This window comes from Zonotrichia leucophrys, chromosome 9 (assembly GCF_028769735.1).
Source record: "Zonotrichia leucophrys gambelii isolate GWCS_2022_RI chromosome 9, RI_Zleu_2.0, whole genome shotgun sequence".
Lineage (NCBI taxonomy): Eukaryota > Metazoa > Chordata > Aves > Passeriformes > Passerellidae > Zonotrichia > Zonotrichia leucophrys.
In genome coordinates this window covers 6,596,856-6,618,647 of record NC_088179.1, presented here as the reverse complement: position 1 = coordinate 6,618,647, position 21,792 = coordinate 6,596,856, and the positions used below count along the sequence as shown (strand labels likewise).

Sequence of the window (21,792 nt, the reverse complement as noted above, 5' to 3'; positions counted from 1 at the left end):
AAAGCAGCCCAAATCTGGGACATCTGCTAGGACATCTGCTTTCTTCCCACTTGAACTTGTGGCAAAGGTTTATAGGTGGGGAAGAAAAAGTGGTGGTGGATAATGAAGAACGGGTATTGGGTCAGGTTGTAGATGGTTGTGGAGCACATTACCAAAAACTGGATTGATGGTAAACTGTTAATTAACATCCTCCAAACAACTGCACTGGATGACAGGAGCGAGGCAAAATGCAGCCTAAACTTTACACAAGCTTGTTCTGGATTTTGAGACAGGAAGCAGAGGCAGAACAGGGCACTGTGAACAAACCAAAGCAGGATGGGGCAGCACAGAGCAAGCTGGAGCCACCCCAGCAGAGCCAACAATGAAATCCACTTCCCGCCCCCCTGCCTGCATTTATTAAGTAACTGTTTCCTCAGGGTTATCACAGGATAGATCTTGTTTTAATTGCACAGTGAATTGTTTCAAGTCATTATAAACGGAGATGGCAAGTGTCATCTCCATGGCAACACACCACATCCCCAGAAACGTGCTCACAGGGCTCATGGGACACCAGAGAGGTGTGGAAGGCAGGCTCTCCTTCCGTGGGGATTCTTCCATCATCCCCGCTGATACCTCAGCTTTGTGCTGATGGCAGCCACAACATATGGAAAGAAAACACCTAGTGAATGTATGCAATTTAGAGAACAGCCCACAAAACAGCAGAGCTGTACACAGGAATCTGGAGAACAGTGAATCAGAGACTGAGCAGCAATTTTATAGTGGGAAGCTACATCCAAAGCAGAAGTCTCTCCAAGATCTATTAATGAGAGTGTCGTACAACATGCAAGAAGAAATTCTTCTGCTGTACTTAGTACCATAAAGCTTTAGCTGGATTGCTGTGGCCAGCTTGGGGCACCAATTCACATGGAACTTATAAGTACCATAGAAAGTTCCAAGGAAAATTTCCAAGAAAGACTGAAGAGTTGGAAAATGGGTTTCACACAGAAAGCTCAGAAGAGAGGGACTTGTACGGCCTGGCAAAGGGACAGCCTGGAGATGCCACAGCAGCAGTCTTACAAGCTTTAAGTTCTCTTCTAAAGAAGATGGCAACCAGAGGTGCTGCAAGGCCCCAAGGGACAGAAGTGCCATGCACCCAGGCACTCCTCACAGCCAGCTAGCAAGTGTCTGATCCTGCCTCAGCCCAAAACCAGGGCAACACGGCTCAGACACCTGCAAGGCCTCCTGCCTCTCCAAACTCTGTGACTAGAGGAAGCCCTCTGCAAATCTCCCAGCTTCCTTTATCCAGATCCAGAACCCTTGCAAGGATGGGTAAGGCTGAACATGACCATGCTTCTCACCACCATCCCTGCCATTTCCCCTGCATCCCAAACCACAACTTTCAGACCTTCCACTTCTAACTCCAGCCCTTTCAGCTGTGAACCTTCTTTCCCATGAGATGTCTTGGCGTCTCCTGTTCCCCAGAACCTGCCCCTGATTCTGCATGTCTTTCCACTTTTCAATTTCCTTCAGTCCTCTGTATGCTCACAGTACAATGGCTGAGCACAACTAGCTACAATTTGCTCTTGTTTTCATGCTGAACTGGCTTCTAGGCTGTTCATTTCATAAGGACAGGTACAACTAATGCCTTTAATCACTAGCCTTTGGTTAAATCTTGTGACCCCCTTTCCAAATGCAACCATCTGAACTTTTCAAAAGGTTTTTGCATGGCTGTTGACCAGATAATCTGGTATTCCTTTGTAGCTGGTGTATTCAACTATTGCCATCTGGCCAGGAGAACTCCTTGCCAAAGACACTCCAAACACAGGTTTAGTGAAGAGCAGCTGTGAACATGACTTGAAGAGAAGTTGCAAGCGGATTATAAATACATGAAGTAAAAAGATGTAAAGCCTATGCTAAACTAGGAGAGGAACTGGTTAACTTGGGGTTCATTACAACAATTGTATAAATAGATGGCACAGGAAGTCTGGGGCCCTCAGAAGGAAGAGGAAGTGTTTTCCTTTCCGGCGCCAAGGCACAAGGAGGAACTAGGAAATTGATCATCTGGTTATATTGCTTGAAGCCAAATTTTTCTAACTAGAGTACCTTAAATCAGGTATTTAAACACATATACTGGCATTTCAGTAACAGACAATAAGTTTTCAAAGTTACAAAATTCTTGCAAATACCCACCAGCTTAAATGGAAGCAGTGAATCAGGTCAATTCTACTGTGGTAAGAAAGGCTGGCAAGAACTCTTCTCTTCTTTAAGATTTGAAAAAAAATATTATGTTTTGAGGTTTGGAAAAATGTTGTCTTCAAAACTGTCTGTTAGCTAGGAAGTCTGGGTGGCATTTTAAAGTTGATATTTGGCTCTCATGTAGACAGTCTTTTTGCATTTCACTAAAGAAGTGAACCTAAGAGCTAAGGAATTCATGGCAAATTGTTTTTAAAGTGTTTTTTAGCAAGTTGGGCGGTGTTTCACTTTCATTTTGTTAGCAAACCTGCCTTATTTTTAAATCGAATCTTCTGCTAAGAAGATTCAGGAGCATTTCACAAAAATGGGATTGTAGACAGGAATCACAGCTGGGAGAAACAGCTACTTTCCAAAATATAAGCCACCCAGAAATATACTGTAATTTGAATGCAACACCTGGGGCTTGGAAGAAATGGAGCTACCTAGGAGCACAGAGGGAGAGAAGCAAGTGTGTGCCTGAGGAAAAGAGGGCTCCTGTGACCTGGAGGGTCAATAAAGAAATGAACTTCTATAAGAGGTGAAAACTTGTGGGTTGGCAAGGGAGTTCTGCTGCTGGATAAAGATCAGCAAGAGGGCCTCTCTCTGCCAGGGAACCAAGCATGAGAGAAGAGGTAAGCAGAGGAATCTAGGGAACTTGGGCAGAGGATGCTGGTGGGTGGCCAGAGCAGCACTTCCACACTTGGAAAAAGATCATACAAATTTTGTGGAGAATAGCACAGTGTAAGTGCAGTTATAAGTCATACATCTTGAGTAAGGTTGGAGGGAATGGAAGGCAGTTGTTGTCTCCTCCAAGGTGAGAGATGATGGAGGCTTTTTGTCTCATTCCACATTTGGTTTGGTCCTGATATTCAAGTTTGTTAATACATGTCACTTCTGCCACAGTGACCTTTTAAGACTTTGGGTGAAATGGAATTCATGGAATTCATAGAGTTCTGGGAAAGAGGGATTCAGAATTTCTGAAAGAGCTAATTCATGGAAGGAAACAAGGAATTACAATTTAACAACAACTAAGGACATATTATTTCTAGTTTGTGATCCTGGCTGAAAATCAGACATAAAAAAAATCTGAGTTAAAAAAGGAAAAAAAAGAAAATTACTGTATTTTCCATCCTATAAAATTAATAAAAATCCTATACAAAATCCTCTGTTCCCCCAGTGCAACTGAAGGATGCCAGTACATACTACCACAAGCTCCATTTCTTTAAGCATGATACTGACTTAAAATACTCTATGTATTAATTACTCACTCTGCATCACAATTCCATTCTTATAAAAAAATTTTAAAAATGGGAATGCTAAAGGTTTCCAATTTTGGGAAAGGCCATCTCACTTTTTTCCTATGTGCAGTGTCATGGAAAGGACTTGAGAAGCACAATGCATTCTTTGTTTCAAATGCTTAACATGCTCTGTGTGTGTGGAATGTGAGCCCAGTTGCAGTTAATCCTGAAAAAGATCCTGACTCTCATATCTGCCACTGTTGATCTCTTCTGGCTGTGCAAGAGTTCTCCTCTCTGTGATCCCATCCAGGCTTCGTTCTGGCAGCCTGAAGACTAGTCATGTTCACAGGTAGGCAGAGCTCCCAAGGCAGAACTGGGAGATTTATAAATTAGGAGAGTCTGATGGAGGAAAGGAATATTGAAAGGAGTTCTCAGTAGAGTATAATTGCCTGCCAGATTTTTATCTCAAGTTCCTTGCTAAAATTCTACATCCTAAAGAAAAACGTATTAGAGGTTTAGAATCTGGAAAGTAAAGGATTTCTGGAAGTCCTTTGAACTGGAATTCTCCACACATGATAAAGACATAAATCATAAAACCAATGTACTCAGATCCTACTTAAAGACCCCATTCCACTCTGCTCCACCACTCCATGGTTCATATAAAAATAAGCTAATTCCCAAATAGCCAACTAATATAGTTAGATAGAAGCCAGGAAGAACACCAAACAATTCTAGAAAGCACCAAGACCATGTACTTGAGATAGTTCTTCACATTCTTCACACTAAATAAACTATTCAAACTCTGGTTTTCAAAAAGATTTTGCCAATACAGCATACAATGATTCAGCTTGTAGCACCAAGAGAACCCTGCTGAGCAAACAACCCTTTCAGCATTTCTCTGTGTTATAATAAATAAGATTTACATCAACAAAAAGCAAACAGTGCAGTTCCATGATGGAACTTGAAGGACTGGTATTAAAATTAGCTACAGGGTGCAAGTCAGATGAGTTGATGATGAATGAGCAAGGACTGCAGATCCATGAGGATCTGATACATTTTTTTTAGCACTTCTGTAGTGTGTAGGTGGAATTTAAGTAAAAGTTTTGGAGTATGCTACTTCTAAGAACTTTTGTGATTTTATCACAAGCCTTGTGCTTTTTGGTTTTCCACCAAAGAGCTTCAACACTTGAAGTCAAATGAAATTTTCCATTTTAATTTCTTCATAAAGTATCTAGCTCTAGTGCTTACCAAGATAAGCTGGAAAACATGGGTTCCCAAGAGCTATCAAGGCAGCCAAGGCAACAAATGTAGCACAGTCATTGTTTCTGAAGGCACTTAGTGGAGGTCATCATTGTGATTCTGTCAGTGCTCTCAGCTGACATTACCTGGACTGGAGAACTATTGCAGGTTACTTGTTTCTCGTGGAAGTTCCCAAGCTCCCTTCAGCTTTTCCCTTTGTAGAAGGCAATAAATGTGTACCCAGGCAACTGTGTGTGGTGTTCAGAGTCCTAGGAGAAAGAACTTTTCCCTGAAACAGGTGAAGACGTGCTCACAATGGCTGTGTTTACACAGCTGGGCAGGACCCCTCAGCCCACAGCAGTCTTGTACTGAGCTCCTGGGAATCTTCTCCAACCTGTGCAGCAGACAGTGGAGGATCTATAATCAGCTCTCTGCTTTCCCTGTTGTCCTCTTGGCTGAATGAATCCCAGTTTCAAGCGTCACCAAGCACTAAATATGCATAAATTACATAAACTATCCAGTGGGAAAGGAAAAATGTAAGATTAAAAAGGTAATACTTATTGAAGATAAACTGCTGAAGCAAAGCAATGCAGGCAGAAGGTACATGGGAAGCAGCTGCATGCACCACATTGTACTGCATAATTTTATGGGGTTGCGTAATTCAAACCCCTAAGCAATGCACAGTAAGGGTAGAAGCCTTAGTTACAATTTCCTGTCTTTAGCCTGCAGAATTTCTCAGGCTTTAGCTACAGCAACTGTGTTTGAGTTGTGTTTGAGACACTAAGGATGACCACTTGTCCTTTCTTTCAAGGGGCTATCCCTTATTGCATTCAGTTACTGCAAACTCTTAATCAGTTAAAAGCCTTGAGCCACAGATGCTGACTGAACAGATACAGAACCCAGCCTGAAGGAGCACCATCATTTAGCAAAGCTAACCACAAAACTAGAACCAGAAAGAAAACACCCTTCAAACCCTTTCCTTTTATGTTCTCCCCTAAACCGCACTTCTGGAATTAAAATAGTGGATGTTGCACATTTTCTGTTACACTTTGGCCCCTGAAATTGGACTCAGGATTTCTGGGTTTGCATGCACATACACAATGACAAGGCTACCCAGGGCCTCTGTGAGCAACCAGTGCCTGCCTGTGGCTCCTGCTGTGTCTGATCATGAGGAACACTTGGTACTAAAGCTCTTAAACAGCACAGGTCACTACAGCCCCATCAAGTTTTGGAGAAAAAGGCTTCATGCAGAATTGCTTGGAAATTTTAACTCAGACTTATCAGTCTGCTAACAGAGAGCAACCCCAGCCTACAGGGAGCTTCACCATCCTTTGTCCATGGGGTTTGCTAAACCCAGCTGTGCTCTATGTTGACTTTTAAAATACTGCAGAGGGACAACTTCAGAACCCTGGGATGGAACAGACCTCAACCAGTTTAGACTTGCAGAGGAGAACCAAGACTGAAAACTCTGACAGAAGTACAAACTGAAGATATAAGAAGTCAGACAGCTGGGCAAAGGTCTGGGAACAACCAAAAGCTGCATTGTGACTTCATTCTTTCAGAGGGACTGAAACAACTGAGTCTGAGCTATCTTTGCTAAAGTCTGTTTCATTTCCCTAAACTAGTTTGTCATTTGAAATCAAGTCTTGCATGCATTTATGCAGCAATCTGAAAACTCAAGGATGCTAAATTTAATTTAAAAGCTGTAACAACTTCAATCACTAAAAGGTAAATTTGAAGAGTATTGGTGAATCAGACCCTGTTTACCTAAAACAAGTGCAACCAGGACAATACTTTCAGCTGATATTCAAAGGTGATTGTATCTTTATATTTGACATTTATGTCAGCAGTATGCTGCAGCCCGTGTAGGTTGTACTGCACCCCGTATTCCCCACGGGTGCAGTGCAGACTGACTGGATGAGATCCAACTGGATCCTGTGTGACCCTTGTGATGTGCTGGATGAGTTCCATGTCTGCATGGAGAGGGATGCAGCCTGCAATGATCCATCCCATCCGCAAATCAAGGTAGATCTCTAAAGAAGAAAGGGCATCTCCTTGTCAGTATGGAGTGTGGAAACAATTTTTTAGTGACAGCGATACTTGTCATAAGAATCATTGTAAACAAATCTAATATCAGTGTTTTCCAAGACTCATTCCTATTTTAAATGATCAGGACAAAAAGCCTCACACAGCACCAACAATATAATAATAATAATTTCTCTTTCTTTGAGAAAACAACTCAAGACTTGCCTGTAAATGATTACTTTTCTCTGTGGCTCATCCCTCAAAGCACAGAAGCAATAGAACACACCACTTCATTACCACACAGCTGAGAGGGAAATAATGTGTTGTCTTCCTGAATACCTGAAATTGAGTTATGAAGCTTCATCTGAAGTCGTTGGAAATATAAAATATTTCTAGATGCTTCCCAACTAGAGCAGCCTACCCTTTGAGGACTGCACCTCATGGACAAGTGACCCACACCAGAGGAGTTTAGGAAAGAATGTTTGTCCGTGGGAGGGACTCACGTTGCAACAGTTTTGGCAGGACTACTGCTCGTGAGATTAGAGCCACGCAGGAGAAGTTCATGGAGAATTGTCTCCCCTGGGAGGGACCCAAGGGCATAAGAGAGAAAAAACTCCTCTCCCTGAACAAACAGAAAAAGTTCTTGGGTGACAAACTGACCAAAACCCCCACGCCCTGTCTCCCTGTGCTGTTGGTGGGAAAAGGGAGGGGCTGAGGAGGAGAAAAAAGTGGTTTTTAAACACTTTTAACACTAATAAAAGGCTTTTTTTACCTCTCATTATCCTCCTCTGACTCTGTTAATAATAAATTTATCTTGCACCTTTAAATTTGAACCTGTTTTGCCTTTAGAGTGTTTTCTCCCAGTCTTTATCTCAACTCATGAGCCCTTTGTTAATTTTTTTTTCCCTCTACTCTGCCCAACTGTAGCAGGAGAGGGTGAGTGAACAGCTTTCGTGGGTGTCTGGCATTTGGCCAGTGTCAAAAACCAAATTTATAAAGGATTAGACAATCAAATGGATTGAACAATATGTGACTGTGATATGTGACAACATTGAAGCTAATATCCATCAAATTACTGCAAAATGAGTGTATTTTCTTGTTCATAATGTTGATTGCATAAGTTTTCAGTTGTTTTCTCTCATATGCCATAAGAGTTGCAAAATTTCAGGAAAATTTTCCTTTTGCTAGTCTGGGAGACACTGAGGTGGGTGTATCCCAGGGGCTCATCTCAGGGTTATACATGTTTATAACTTGATCATTTGCACACCCGAGCTCTTGTAACAGACTGGGGGGGAAGATCTAGCAGGGTAGGAAAGAGCTGCTGGGTGTGTGATTTTGGGGGGTCAAACCCTTTTCAAAGGATAACAGGTGAAACAATTACTCTTCTAAAACAGTAATTGTTAAACTGCTTACTGTATAGCAGCCCTAATCCTTATCTTCTGAGTCTGGAATGATTTTGCAGCTCCTGGAAGCTGCTCTGTACCTTCAGCAAGGATTGACTATTTGCAATTTTCATGTTTAAATGTGATGAAGGCTTTACAACATAACACAATTATTAGAGGGCAAACAGCAAAAGAAACTGATGACATTTATTTGCATTTCACTCATTAGAGGGAGATTTTGTCTGACAGCACATCCAGATAAAAGGAAAAGGGATTTCACTTCATGGTATGCATTAGCTTCCAAATACTTGGTTACATTTTCAGAATGTTGAAAAACAAAATAATATCACTTTAAGTTGATTTAAGCCATATTCTCTGAATTATTTTTTTTAATATTTCAGGAAACTGGAAACATTCTGGAAGGGTTCAAACTAGACAAAAGCTGGATATGGTTTGTTTGTATGAAGAATTCTGTATACTGGGAGATTCAGTAGCAGGAATGTGCATGTTTCAGGAAATACCTAGCTCTTTTATTAAATGCTGCTTCTTTCAGCTTTCCAAAACCTGTGTAGTGCATTACGTTCATTTCTACCTCAGATGCAAGAATAGAAAAAACATTTTCCTTGTATAAATAGATTTAGATAGTTTGCAGAAACATGAAATACATGGATTTTGCTAAGACCTGATTGTAAAATATTTTCAGTCCTACATGTAAAGTGTTTTTCAAACTGATTAAAATCAACATTAGATTATGCTGAAAAAGATTCAAATTTTAACATCTACCTTTTTTGGCAACAAAATGAAACTTAATATAATTAAATTATGGTTTTGGACATACCAGAAATGTGCTGCCCTAACCATGCTTCAATACATTGCTTATGAGTATTGTCTGGTTGTTCACTTGTCCCTTCTTTCTATCCAAGAAAAGTGATCGCTCTGATTGATCTCTCAGACGTGCAGTTCCAACAGTCCCAAGAGCACAGTGAGTTTCCCAAGGTAACAGATAACTCAGGTGAATTCTGTTCCATTCTCATTATCTTTTCTTAAGACAGCCTCTGTGCAACCTGCAAGTGGCATTTTAGGCAGAGCTGTGCCTGCCCTGTCTTCACTGCAGCCCATGAGGTTGCACAGGTACAAACACCTCCCAGAATTGTGACAGAAGCTGTAAGAGGTGGATGGCTGAACCTCACCTGAAGCATTTTACTTTGCTTTATCACCCATCTCCAGAGCAATTTCCCAGTAGAAAGGTTTTGATCAGATACAGATAGATTATCAAAGTCCAGAGCAAATCACAAAATCCTATTACAGAAAATCTTTTGGTGGCCACATGAGCCAGAGCAGCAGAGCTTACTGAGATTACAGTGCAGCAACTAAAAGAACAACAAAAACTTTGCATCTCTGTGCAAAGGGCAGACAATGAACTTGGTACTGCACGTGGCACAGGCAGACAGTGTCTGACGTTGGTGACAGTGACAAGAGGAATGCAGGAACTGAACTAAACTCACAGCTCTTATCAGATGCTGCTAGCAGGACAGCAGCCAGCTCCAGAGCGGGTTTGCACACCGGATGGGGCCTCTGCCCCAGCCCCACCCTGCAGGACTCACACACAGAGGCAGAACTGATCCTGTTCAGGAGCAGGCACAGCCCTGCTGACAGTGATGGGACAGGCACCCCTCTCATCCTGCTTCTTGCCCATCCCAAGAGGGAGAATCTCATTTGTTCTGCCATATTTAATCAACCCATATACAGTGTACAAATCAAGATAACTCCCAAAATATGTGTTTCTAGAAGTGCACTGGGGAGGGAGGGTTTCAGCAGAAAGCCCTATACAGTGTTTAGGGCTTCCCCAAGCACCTGGGAGTTGCAGAGCACACTGGTGATCTGCTCTTAGTGTCACTTGGCACTGTGAGTCACAGCTGCTGGCCTGCTTTCTAACTGCTCACATAGCACTATTTGTTTCCTGTTACACAAAGCCCCGTGTCAGACTAGAAGAAAATTACCAGAAAAAGAAAAGAAAAATAGCCATATGATCACTCACTGTAAAACAGTGCTGCCAGGGCATCTATAATTTTCACCGAAGTTAGGAAACCACAAGTAAAAAGGGTAAGGCCCTCCCATTACAAAAGGTAACAAGTATAAGTGTAAGTAATCTTTTTAAATAATGAATTTCAGCACAAATGCAAGAAGCACTCATGCACACAGGAATGATGATCTGGTGCTATGACTGCAAAATGAATATTTCCCATGTTTCCCCATGAAGCAGGAAGATGCATACACACTGCTGCCTTCTGTCAAAGAGCTGGGCAGTTAGGACAGCCCAGAGAGAGGAAGAGGAAAGAAAAACAGACTGTAACTTTAAAAATATTAAAGCAATGAAAAGGTATTAAAAAATGAAGGGCCTTGGAGCATGTGCTATGCAAGGCATAGGCTTTGTTCAACACCCTTTCCTCCTATTAATGTAAAAAAAGATGATGCATCAGGTTAGGATTTTTCCTTTTTTTTCCCTCTTTCATGGAATTTTCTCCCATTTGTTGCCTAAGAGATAATAAAGATGATACTTAAGAGAGACAAAGACGTAACCATGGAGGAAGGGGAAGGGTGCAGTTCACTGCAGTATGTTAGCTCAGGGGCTTTCTCTTTGGAAGCGCAGAAATGCCACCAGATTTTGGCTGGGGGATGAGGGGCTGATCTCAGCATCTCACTCACTGTTGAGATTGGAGGGGAGATGCTGCTGCTGCTGCTGCAGGGAAAATTCACTGCCACCACAGAGTTCTGTCCTTCACTGGCTCTCCTTACTGTGGCTGAGCCTCTGCTCATCAGAGCGGCCATGGGACTGGGACCTTTGGGGTTTTTGTTACATTTTAGCCCAAAACCCAGCACCCACTGGGACCCCCCACTCCTTCTGCCGCCACTTGGGGCTTAGTGCTACACTTCAGTTCGTTGCTTTCAAATGAAGGCAGGTGTCAAGTTCAAAATTGCTTATCTGGACTTTTTCAAAAGGGTGATCCAATTTTTCCATCTGAAACAACACTTTTCTTCAACATCCTGGCAACCTTGATCATGATATGGCAGGCAAGAGAAATTCCTTACCATGATAACTGCTGCAGATGTAGAATCCTAATTGCAGATCACAATCCATGCCATAAAACACTAGAAGGACATATGCCAGTATTTTTTCCTTCAGCCTGAATGCAAAAGTGGAGCTTTGCACGCAAAAATGTGTACTTCCCTTTCTTCCACCTCTGCTTTAACAGTTAATTTAACCATGCAAAAAAAAAAAAATGACACTATCATTTCATAAGGGTGGGACCAGGCTTCAGAAAAAATGAAATGTACTCTCCAAGACTTAACTAAAAAAGTTATGCAACTTGCAGCTCTAAGGGTGAAAAAACTCCACAGAGTGGCAGAGGGAGAGCTGTCATATCACATGAGCTGTGTATGTAGCTGTGATATGACAGATCTTCTAAACCTGCTGTCATCAAGAAAAATTCCTGACAGACAAAAGTCCAGATCTGGGCAGGAAGACAGCCCTTTTTTTTAGGAAGAAGCACTGTGCAGGTTGAAAAAAAAAGTCACATTGATAATCAGGGCTCATATTTGTAATCAATACAGGCCTTTCTCAAGATTGAGTATTGAATCTTTCCTATATAATTTTTATAAGCCGAGAAATGAGAAGCATCTACTGATTGCTGAATTAACATCTGATTTAGTTCCACAGGATTAGTAGACTCTTCCCTTTATTAATGGGATTTTTAAAAATGTCCACATTCCATCCTAGTCAACAGCTTTTACATCCTTGCAAAGAAGTAATCTTTTCAAAAATCTGATCTTTTAAGACACATGAAGAAGTTTTTGTTTTATCCAAAAATCAATAGACGAGCGACAAACAAAAAGCCTGGCCCAGCTGGAACACTGTACCAAGAACAGCAGCCAAGAACACAGGACTGTTTTTCCTCTGAGCTTTAATTATAACTCTCACTGCATCTTTCTCTTGCTGGAAGAAGCCAGCCCCTTTCATTTGCCTCTACCTCAGAACTGGAATAAGGCAGCACAAAGCAGGAGGTGTCATGTCTTCAAAACATGAGTTAACAACACACTCTTTTTAGCCTACCCCTGCTATTCAACCTACAGCTCCTGGCAACCCAGCTTACAAAGGTACACCACAGTCACTCTGCATTCCGTGACACAGGAACAAGAGAAATCCCTTGCAACCACAACATGGGACCCAAGAGAATCTCACAATTTCTTGTTCATAAACCTTGATCCAGCAGGAGAGCTGCCCATTGCTACAGCACAGAGAAACAAAGATTTCTTATTGCTGCAGTGTTTTGAGCATTGTACATGTACAACTCTGCAGACAAGAGTTGTACATGAAAACAGGCCCTTTGTCACTGCAGAAACAATCATGGATCCAGTACAAACTGGGAAGTACAACTCACACCTTCCTGGGTTGTAATGCTCAGAACTCCCTGCACAGACCTTCACTGGCAGGTGCTGTGAGCAGCCTGTGCCCCAGCTCTCTCCAGAGTAGCTGCACACAGGTACATTGCTCTCTGCTCAGGTTTCAAACTCTCCTGTCACTCATGGCATCTGTGTCCTGCTAGAACAGGCTCCAGGCCAAGCTGCATGTCCAGCATTTCTCACAGGATCTGTCAACAGGGCAGCTGAGGGACGAGGAGGGGACACGGCTTGCCCAGGGCACAGAGGGACAAAGTGTGGGGCTGTGTGGCTGCCTTTGCAGATACCTTCTGGCCTGCCTTTCTTCCTCTCCCACAGGGCAAAACCCAATATACCCATAAACCCATTTCTGTGCTTGTTTTCCAAAAGACAAAGCAGCTGCCAATCTCATACCACAAAGTTATTCAGAATTAGGGTTCCACAAGTTCCCTCCATCTTACTGCTGCCAGTGCAAAGAGCAAGGACACCATTAGCAGTGCCAGGGTCCCATGCCAGCAGTGCCACAGAGCTGGTGTGGGACACAGATAGTTGTGCCCATTGCCTGCACCTCAGATGTCCCCCAACACTCCCCCTGCCTGTGGGGCTCCATCTGTGAGCTCTCTGGCACGGAGAGGCCCTGATCTCTGCAGCTGCTCTGGGTACTGCCAAAGATAAACACCATATCACCTTCTGGGTTCATAGCACCACCACATCACATCAGCACAATGCACCAAAACACACTCTTTAGGACAGAATGGCTGGGATATATCAGAAGATGGGGGAATATCAAGTATCACTACAAAGAGCCTACAGCACAGTGTGTGGAGCCAGGTGGGAATGGCAAGTTATTGGTTCCAGCTGGGTGCTGGTCCCTGGCTTGCAGCCAGCTGAGCCTGCACAAGTTCCTTTGCACAGTGTCACCCAGTGCTCCATGAAGAGGGATGAACTCTGGTGACATGCCATAGTAACACTACAGACCCAGGTCATGTCCAGCATAGACTCCTGCTGCCAGTTCCTCCTCAGAAACAGAAGTGCAAGCGAGGCAGAGGAATCTCAATGGCTCTGGGGAATCCAGCTGTCAAGGCCAACAGGGCCATAGTGGCTGGCCCTGGGCACACAGTCCTCTGGAGCACAGCACCAAGAGCCTGGAGTTAGCCTTGGAGGCAAAACAGCTGTGTCTGTGCAGAGCTGCATCTGAGCTGGGCTCCTGAGAACAGCCTAAGATACCCAAAAGTAGGTCTTGAAGGAGCCAAGCTGGATGTGTGCACCCAGGACACACAATCCACCATTCTTACCAAAAGCCCACAGCTGAAAGCAAGCTGCCAGCACACAGCTGTTCTCACTAACTCATTACTCTAGTTTCAGATATGGTGCCTCTCAGTGGAGATCTCAAAGAAACACTGATAACCTCAAAGCACATGAGGAAATACACAACCAACATGGTGCATGAGCGACATATAAGCTGCTCATGAAGTTGGTAGAAATCTGATTTATAGTGTGGAAAGCTAGTTGTCAACTGAAATGGGAAGGATTTATTGCAGAACCACTCTGAATAGCAAGGCAGACTGAGTAGCCTGGGAATTTCCATTCCACACAGCAGGGAATGCCCATGCAGCACTGACTGTGCCAAGAGCATGAGTCAGCTGCAGCCCCCACTGTTGCCCAGTAAACCCATGTCCAATTCTTGGGGCTGTACGAGACCATGCCTCCCTCCCCACCCCAAATTTCATTATTTATATTAAAACAAAAAAGAGGCTGAGAGGTGGCACCGGAAGGGGAAGTGGCACCGGAAGGGGAAGTGGCTCATTTAGGCTCCTAAATCAAAATAGGAATAAACAGAACATCAGAAATTCCTGCCCTCAGTCTTGGTACTTTCTGGATCCTGAGACCAGAACTCTATTTACATTCTCTGGGTAGGCAACTGTGCTGCAGTTTTGGATTGAAAAGATTCATGATGTATTGATAAGCAGTTGGCTTCAGAGGAGAAGTTATTCCACGTGCTGAGCTTCTCAGTTACATAAAATATGGCTGTGCCACTGAATTGAAGGCATGTGCATCCAAGAGTTTCAATGGCCACAGCTATGGACCAGACTGAAGACCAAAATCTCCACAGCAGTAGAGACCAACATTGTGCTGGCCTGACATTAGTTTAATTGCTTATATCTTTTTTTTCTCTCTTGGTGTTAGAATTACTTTGAAAACCAGCAGTTCTCAAATACATTTTTGTGAGACCAAATAGTACAGAGATGGCTTACCTGGACAATTAGTTTATTTTCTTTGTCGGGCAGAATTCGGTATGTATAAACGCAGTTCCGGTACCTGGAACAGACCACAGGTGATATGGTTAGACCATGTCCAGAAGGGAATCTCACTATGGCATCCCTCCCTGTGAGAAAAGACATTGGAAATTCCTGAAACACATAGATTGCTTCATGCACAAGGGTTTTAAACCATTTCTCTTTCTTAGTTTCTTTTCCTGGAGCCTGCGGACTAACACAAACCTGAGCTGTTCCTGGTCACTGAAACAGGAACATCTGCTTGCAGATGTCACTGCAGAAAGTGATATCAGCATTAGCTCAGAGGGCGTCTTTCCACTCTTCTTCTGGCCGGAAAGAGAGAAAGCACCAAGTGGCTCTAGCTGTCAATAGAGCAGGCGTCTCAGGAAGAAATGAAAAAGCAGAAATTCGAAAAACAAAGGGCCAAAACCAGCAATAAATGAGTAAACTGAAGGGCTAGACCATTGACTTGTATTGGAAAAAGCAAATAATGTATTTCAGCTAAATCACAGTACAACATCTGATTGCCAGGCACATTTCTATCCGCAAATCCTAAACAGTTTAAATGAAAACCCATCTCACCATCCTGGTGTGGATGCACACTGTATATGTGCATCTGTAGGGCAACCACAACAAATACTTTGTCCCAGTTAAATTCAATTAGATTCTTATTTAAGGGGGGGTGAAGGACTCTTGTGTTCAGTGGAGGGTCACATCAATGCCTAGGAGACCAAGGGAAGCCTGAACAGCACTGTAAGCTTAACCTCCCTCAGCAGCTGCTGAGCTTTGTGTGGTTCACCCAAAAAGTATTGACTAGACAATATATTTTCACCTTTTTCACAACAAAAGATTGATCAAATCTTCTAAGTTATCTGCAAAGAACTTAAAAGATACAATATCGCTTTGAGCCACCAAAAGGTGCAGATTCAACCCCTTCCTTCTCAAAAGAAAGAACAGAATCCACACTCAGATCTTCCTTGGTTGTCACAAAATGTGGACTGAGGTCATCCCCCCAGCTGGGGAGATGAGGCAAATCAATAAACATCCTAATCTCTCTTAGAGATGTGATGTGAATCTATTCATCATACGCCTTTCAGAATCATTCCACGCAGGAGAGAGGAGATTGCCAGGATTTCAGGCAGCCTTCTACAAGGTGTCACAAAGACACATTGGAAATGAAAATAAATTCCTCCTAGATCATAGCTGAGTTTTTCTAGGATGTCTGGAGGACATGTATCCACATGAACATGTGTCTTTTGATAGCATTAATGCAAAGGACATAGAAGAATTCAAGCTGTTTTTAGAGCTCATTTCACAGGCATCTATTTATTCATACATCTGGTACAGAGCTGGAAGTCACAGACATGATCCTCTACTGTAGGACAGCTACAGCACTGCTAATTCCACCAATACAGGGCAATCAGTGCCAGGTGAGGATATGAGCCAAGGAAGGGCATGGGGTTTGTTTTTATGTGTCAATGCAGCTCTCTTACACCATTTACTCCTGCTGATATTCAAATAGAGCTAAGCAGAATTATTCATGCAGCAGAGACAATTTGTGTGTGTGGAGATTATGAAACTGATAAATGAAGTAGCCCAATGGCTTCTGCTCAACAGGAGGACTCTCATGTGGCCTTCACAGAAAGTGGCCCATCACACAGACAGTTCAAGGCTGCTCTCATAATGCTTGTAAAAAGGTTTAGGCTGAGGACCAGTAAGATCAGCATAAGAACAATGAAAGAAAGGCAGTTGGGTGAGACAGGAGAAGGGAGAAACACTCCTAGGATCAAAGGAGGAATCCTCCTTGCCAGTCCCCTAATTTAGTGCATGTGGATGGAGAAGACCAGGATTCTTACTCCATTTTTACTCTTAGTCTTCCTGTCCTCAGCATCCTGACTGTCAAGTTATGTGGTCCCAGTTGCCACCACATTCTTAGTCCACCTTAAAAACTGGGTTGAGTTCAGAATTGTTCAGCCATTGTTCAGGCTGTCCATGTGGAGGGTAAATAAAACATCAGCCTCCAAGTACTTATCTCCCTGTCCTCTCAACCAACCAGAGGTGGTAACAGTGTGACAAGGCAGGCATTTCCTCACTCCTCTCCTACTGTATGTTTTTATGCCCAGGTGATAATGTGCATATTGGGAGTTTCTGGAGCACTGAACAGGGCTGCTGTGCTAGGCCTTATGCCATGTGCCAAGTACACCGTGAGAGAGGCACGGCATTGGAAAGGACATCTCGCAGGCAGGGTCCTCTTAGAGGGGTCCCAAAGCTGCAGCTGGTCCTTGAGTTTCACCTCTAGAAGTGTTGTTAGTCCTGCAGCCATTCAGGGAGGAACTGCCAACAGAAGATCTCCTGGAGGAATGATACCAGTTTAGGTGCAGGGAACACTAAGCAGTGTCTTTTGGATTTCAGGATTCAGGCATTCCCCTCCAGGCGAGTAAAAGACCCCATTTCTTGTCAATAGACTGGCAGATCAAATGATTTAGGCACAGAGAAAGGAGGAGGAAAAGGGCTTTGTTTCTTGCCTTTTATGGGGCAGTGTGACCAGAACAGGGGACAGCTGTACAGGGGGAGGAGCACTCCCCAGCCTTTCACTCTCTAACTGCTGCTGTTCAAAGTTTCAGAAAGGGAGGCAAGGCACTCTTAAAAGGCTCTCCAAATACACCTCCTCTACTTGTCTATATTTATACAAACCCTGTTTTTCTAAAGCAGCTCTTCAATGAAATCATTATTTCATTCTATAATATTATAATAATAAATGTTTTTGCTGGATCTTGATTGATCTGCCCAGTAAATATTAGAGCTATGTAGAATATGACATTTCTTTTTCAGAGCAAATTTCATGTTTTTCGTTTTCCTTATGTATACAGAGTTGACACCCGCTCCTTTGCAACAGAATTCTCTTTTGTGGAAACAATTTGCAGTCAGCCTTTCAATTCCCCACTCTCCCATTCTTTGTCTGCAGCCTCTCTATTTTTTAAACGAAGCAACTGAAGAGCTCAAACTTCAAACACCTCCCAGTCAATAGCACAGCTGAAACTGATACATCTCTGAGGAAGTTTTCAGCTTCAGCAAAGGTGCCCATTTTGTGGAGATGACATTCAGAGGGAAAGATTTATTCACCACCTCTCCACAAACTAACTGCAAGCCAGCATAAGCTGAAAGCTTATGTCAGATCGTTTGACAGCAGTCTGTGTGATGTTTCCCAGGCTGTAATTAATGCCAGCCCTTTGCACCTCTGATCCAGCCGCTCTTGGCTGGCAAGGCTGGGTGCTCCCCAATTCTTTAATCAAGCCATTCATATTAGCTACCTCAGAATGGATTTAAGAATGTAACCTTTGGCTCCCGGTACAGAAAATCATGGTCATTATATTGTTTCTGTTTCCTGATCCCATGTCTCTCAAGTCACAAAAGGCTTTCAAAGCCGGCTGCATAAACATTTACAATGGAAAAACTTATGCAAATGCGTGTTAGTAGGCCTTTCTGCAGCACCTTCCCTTTCTATAATCCCCACCATCCCTTGGTGAAAATATTTTGTGTACATACTGGTTACAAGTCAAATCAATGGGGTAATACTAAAATCACTCAATGGAAGCAACAGTCTGTTCTAGTAAATTGTTCCCTGACTGACCACTTAGACCCTCAGCTCCTGTTACAGGATTTTCTCTCCTCCTTCCTGCTAGTACTGGCTGTTCATCTGCAGCTGCCCTTCTTTCTCTGCTCCCTCCAGAAAGACAAAACTCTTCCCTGTGTTGTTTCAAGCACCTTATCAGGCAGGCACTGAGGCTCTCTGTGCCTTGTGAAGACACCCACTCCCCAGCCACCACTCCCTGGCAGTCCAACACCTACACCCACGGGGCAGTTACCCAGCCCCATGGCACTCAGCAGCCGACAGTGCTGTCAGCAGGATCTGACCTCAGAGCCAAGCAGTTAGCTCAGAGTTATAAACAGCAGCACCACCTCCATCACTACAAGAAATGTACTTTCAGACAGAAAATGAGAAACCTGCTTGCAATGTTTGTAATGTAATGTGGGGTAAAGATTAAATTAGCTTCATCAATCTGCTGCAAAATGGCAGCAAAGAGGATCTGATAGGGTCCCACTAGGACTCTCTTGATCTCTCCTAAGCAAGGAGCAACTGTCTGATCTCTCTGTAAGACAAAGTTAAATGTCTCAGATTTTACCTATTGACTTCAGTCTCCTCTCACTCCTCTCCTGCCTCCAGGAAAAAAAACCTGCCTCTTACAAACCCAGGGCAGGAGGCCTTGCTTTCTGGTTCCTGACCTAACCCAGAATGAGGGGATTAGGGCTGCCAGCACTTCTCTCCCTATTCCCCACATGAAACATTTACCCCATGAGCCACATTAATGATGCAGGTGGAATCACTGCTCTGCCAGGTATACTATGCACAGCTCCAGGAACTATTTCAAGCCTTTTGCTGAATGCAACACAGTACAAGCAGGGAGCTCAAACATACACTGAACCAGAGCAAGAAAAGTGCCTGGGAGGTCCCAGGCTCTGGACTGGGGTCACTAAAGATAAATATTTGACCCAAGTTGTTAAGACACTCCAGAAGTTCAAGAGGTTATTTTCTCTCAAAGCACAGCAGCAGTGCCTTTGACCATTCTCCCTTTTGAATCAGGGGCAAGAGCAGCGTGAGCAGTACAGCAGTACATAAACCATGGGTTTATTCAGCCTGGCTCCTAACCCTTCCCCACCCCATGGCCCAGTCTGGTGAAACCAGCGGCGCTCTGAGGAAGGCTGCACGTTCCCAGTGAGTAGAGCACCTGTTTGCCTGTGTGCAGGGGAGGAGGCAGAAGTGACCCCTGCCCAGCAGGGATAGCAGTGTGGGCGAGGGCGCGGTGAACGCCGTACTTACAGCACGCAGAGTGCATATGCTGAAGCAATTGACTCACTGGCCCGCACAAGGAAGCTGCCGTCCTTGCCTACTTTGGAGAGCAGGTCTTCAGCTCTGGAGCGAGTGATGTTGCCGTGGTACCAGCACTGATCCATTGCTGGAGCTGGAGGAAACCTGAATGCCAGCACAGGAGCTGCCAGAGCTGCCTGTGTGTCTGTGTGTAACGATCAGCCAGCTTCGGCTCACCAGCTTCCTGTTTCAATAGCACAGAGAGGGAAAGGAAACTCAGCCACGGACAACTTCCTCAACTCAAACAGCTCAGAGAGTGAGTGTGACATATCCCTGCAGCCCCCACTCTCCCTCTTCATGCTGCTGCTGAAGTGACTAGCAAGCCCACGTTCCCTGCCTTTCCCTCCTGCTTTGTGTCCAAAATTCCCAGCTGGTGATCTCTTCTGCTCCCTCACAGATTCAGTCCCCCAGGCTTTGGTGGCCTGCCGTCGAATTTACGATCTCCTGCCAGATCCTTTGAGTTTTCATCTTTTTCCTCTCTCTCTGCCCTACCCACTACAGGTCTCCATGGGGAATAAATAAATCTCTGATCAGAAACACACTGTGCATTAGGAGACATAGCACTGACTGCCCCATTCCTGCCTTGACTAGTCCTATCTAACTAGGTGTGAGGAGGGAACTTCAAAGAATTGAAAAAATAAAATAACTACTGCATGTCTCCATGCATAGAAGCAGACTGAAAGGCTGATTTGTGCTAGGGATTTTTGATCAAAGCTCCCTGTCAGCTACTGTGAGATGGATTCAAAGATCTTTCCTACTCTAAATCCCCAAAGGTGGGATAGAGCAAAGCTGTGTCTGCAACCTGCGTCAGAGAGGGGAGAACTGGAGCTTTCACTTCCCTTTTCTTTGTATGTACATCTGTCCCTCAGCAATGCTGTGGGCATGCTTAGTGCTGCATCTCCAAGACGTATTTGCAGCAATGCCAGAACATTCCTACAGGGGCACTGCCTGCATGACAATTTTGGTTGTCTATCCTGTACCTCCAACCACTCTGCTCTCTGCACATCCACGTTTGAGCTATACCTGAAAGCAGCAGCTGAGCTGGGAATCGAAGTCCAGGGGCAGACGAAAAGTGCAAACCCTGCTAGCCCTATGCAACCCTCGGTTCCCAGACCCAGGAGAAGTGCTGGAACCGCAGTACCTGGGCCATGCATGAAGTGCTGTACACTGCAGGGACAGCAAGGCAGGAGAGAACAGACTGTCAGTGCAAACGTGTGGGTGTGTAAAAGGACAGTGAACCAGCATAACCCAGCATCCATCCCTCTAAGCCTTCTTGTTGCTTTCAGCTGTGCAGAGGCTTGGTCTGCAGTGTCCAGCTAAACCTCTGCAGTAAGATGAAACTGTGGGCAGCAGCAGCCCAAAGCTGTGTGGCCAGAGCAGGGCCCTGCTCGATGAGCAGAACTGCACCGTGCAGGGCTTCCTGTCCATGCTGAGCAAGCACTGTCTGCACATGAAAATTAGCTCAGCTGAACCTGGCCTTCAGCTCCACCAACATCCACACAGGCCCTTAGCAGGCAAACTCCTGTGGATTCCAGTGCCTAAATGCAGTTAGACACAGAATGCCATGAAGTGGCTCTGCCACTAGCTGTAAGCTACAGAGTGGTTACAAACTCTATTCTCCCAACCAAAATGAGAGTCTGCATATGGCAAAGGCACCATGCAGCTGCTCTGACAGCCCTGCCTGGCCACAGTGCACTGCTAACCTCAGCTGCACCAAATCCTTGGGATTTCTGGTACCTCCAGAAGCTTCTCTGGAGCACAGCTGCAGCAGGAAGCAGAACAGCTCTGAATGTCAACCACTGCTTGACCTGAGAGTGCTCTCCATGCAACAGACATGTATCTGGATGCAGAGTGGACAGAGCTGCTCACAGCATCGATTTTGATAAAATGAATTTGTTTGGAGAGCTTCTCCTGATCTTCTGCAAACTAACACCAGGTAACAAGCACAAGCCCTCATTAGACATCTGAGACTAATCAACTGCATACTTAGCTCCTATCCACCCCACCACCAACATAAATTTTTAGCAATCTGCTGCTACTTCCTTCAAATGCTGTGT

At 44.2% G+C, this 21,792-nt stretch overlaps 1 protein-coding gene across 1 annotated transcript in view; it reads right to left on the bottom strand.

Moving 5' to 3' along the window:
• Window positions 1–20,857, bottom strand: part of INPP5D (inositol polyphosphate-5-phosphatase D) — a 50,116-nt gene extending 29,259 nt beyond the window's left edge. Inside the window, exons 1-3 of the mRNA XM_064721390.1 lie at window positions 20,759–20,857; window positions 19,688–19,919; window positions 14,788–14,851 (exon numbers count right to left, since the gene is read on the bottom strand). Of these exons, the coding sequence (XP_064577460.1) occupies window positions 14,788–14,851; window positions 19,688–19,821 (198 nt within the window). The 5' untranslated portion in view covers window positions 19,822–19,919; window positions 20,759–20,857. The remainder of the gene's footprint in view (window positions 1–14,787; window positions 14,852–19,687; window positions 19,920–20,758) is intronic.
• Window positions 20,858–21,792: the final 935 nt, after the last annotated feature.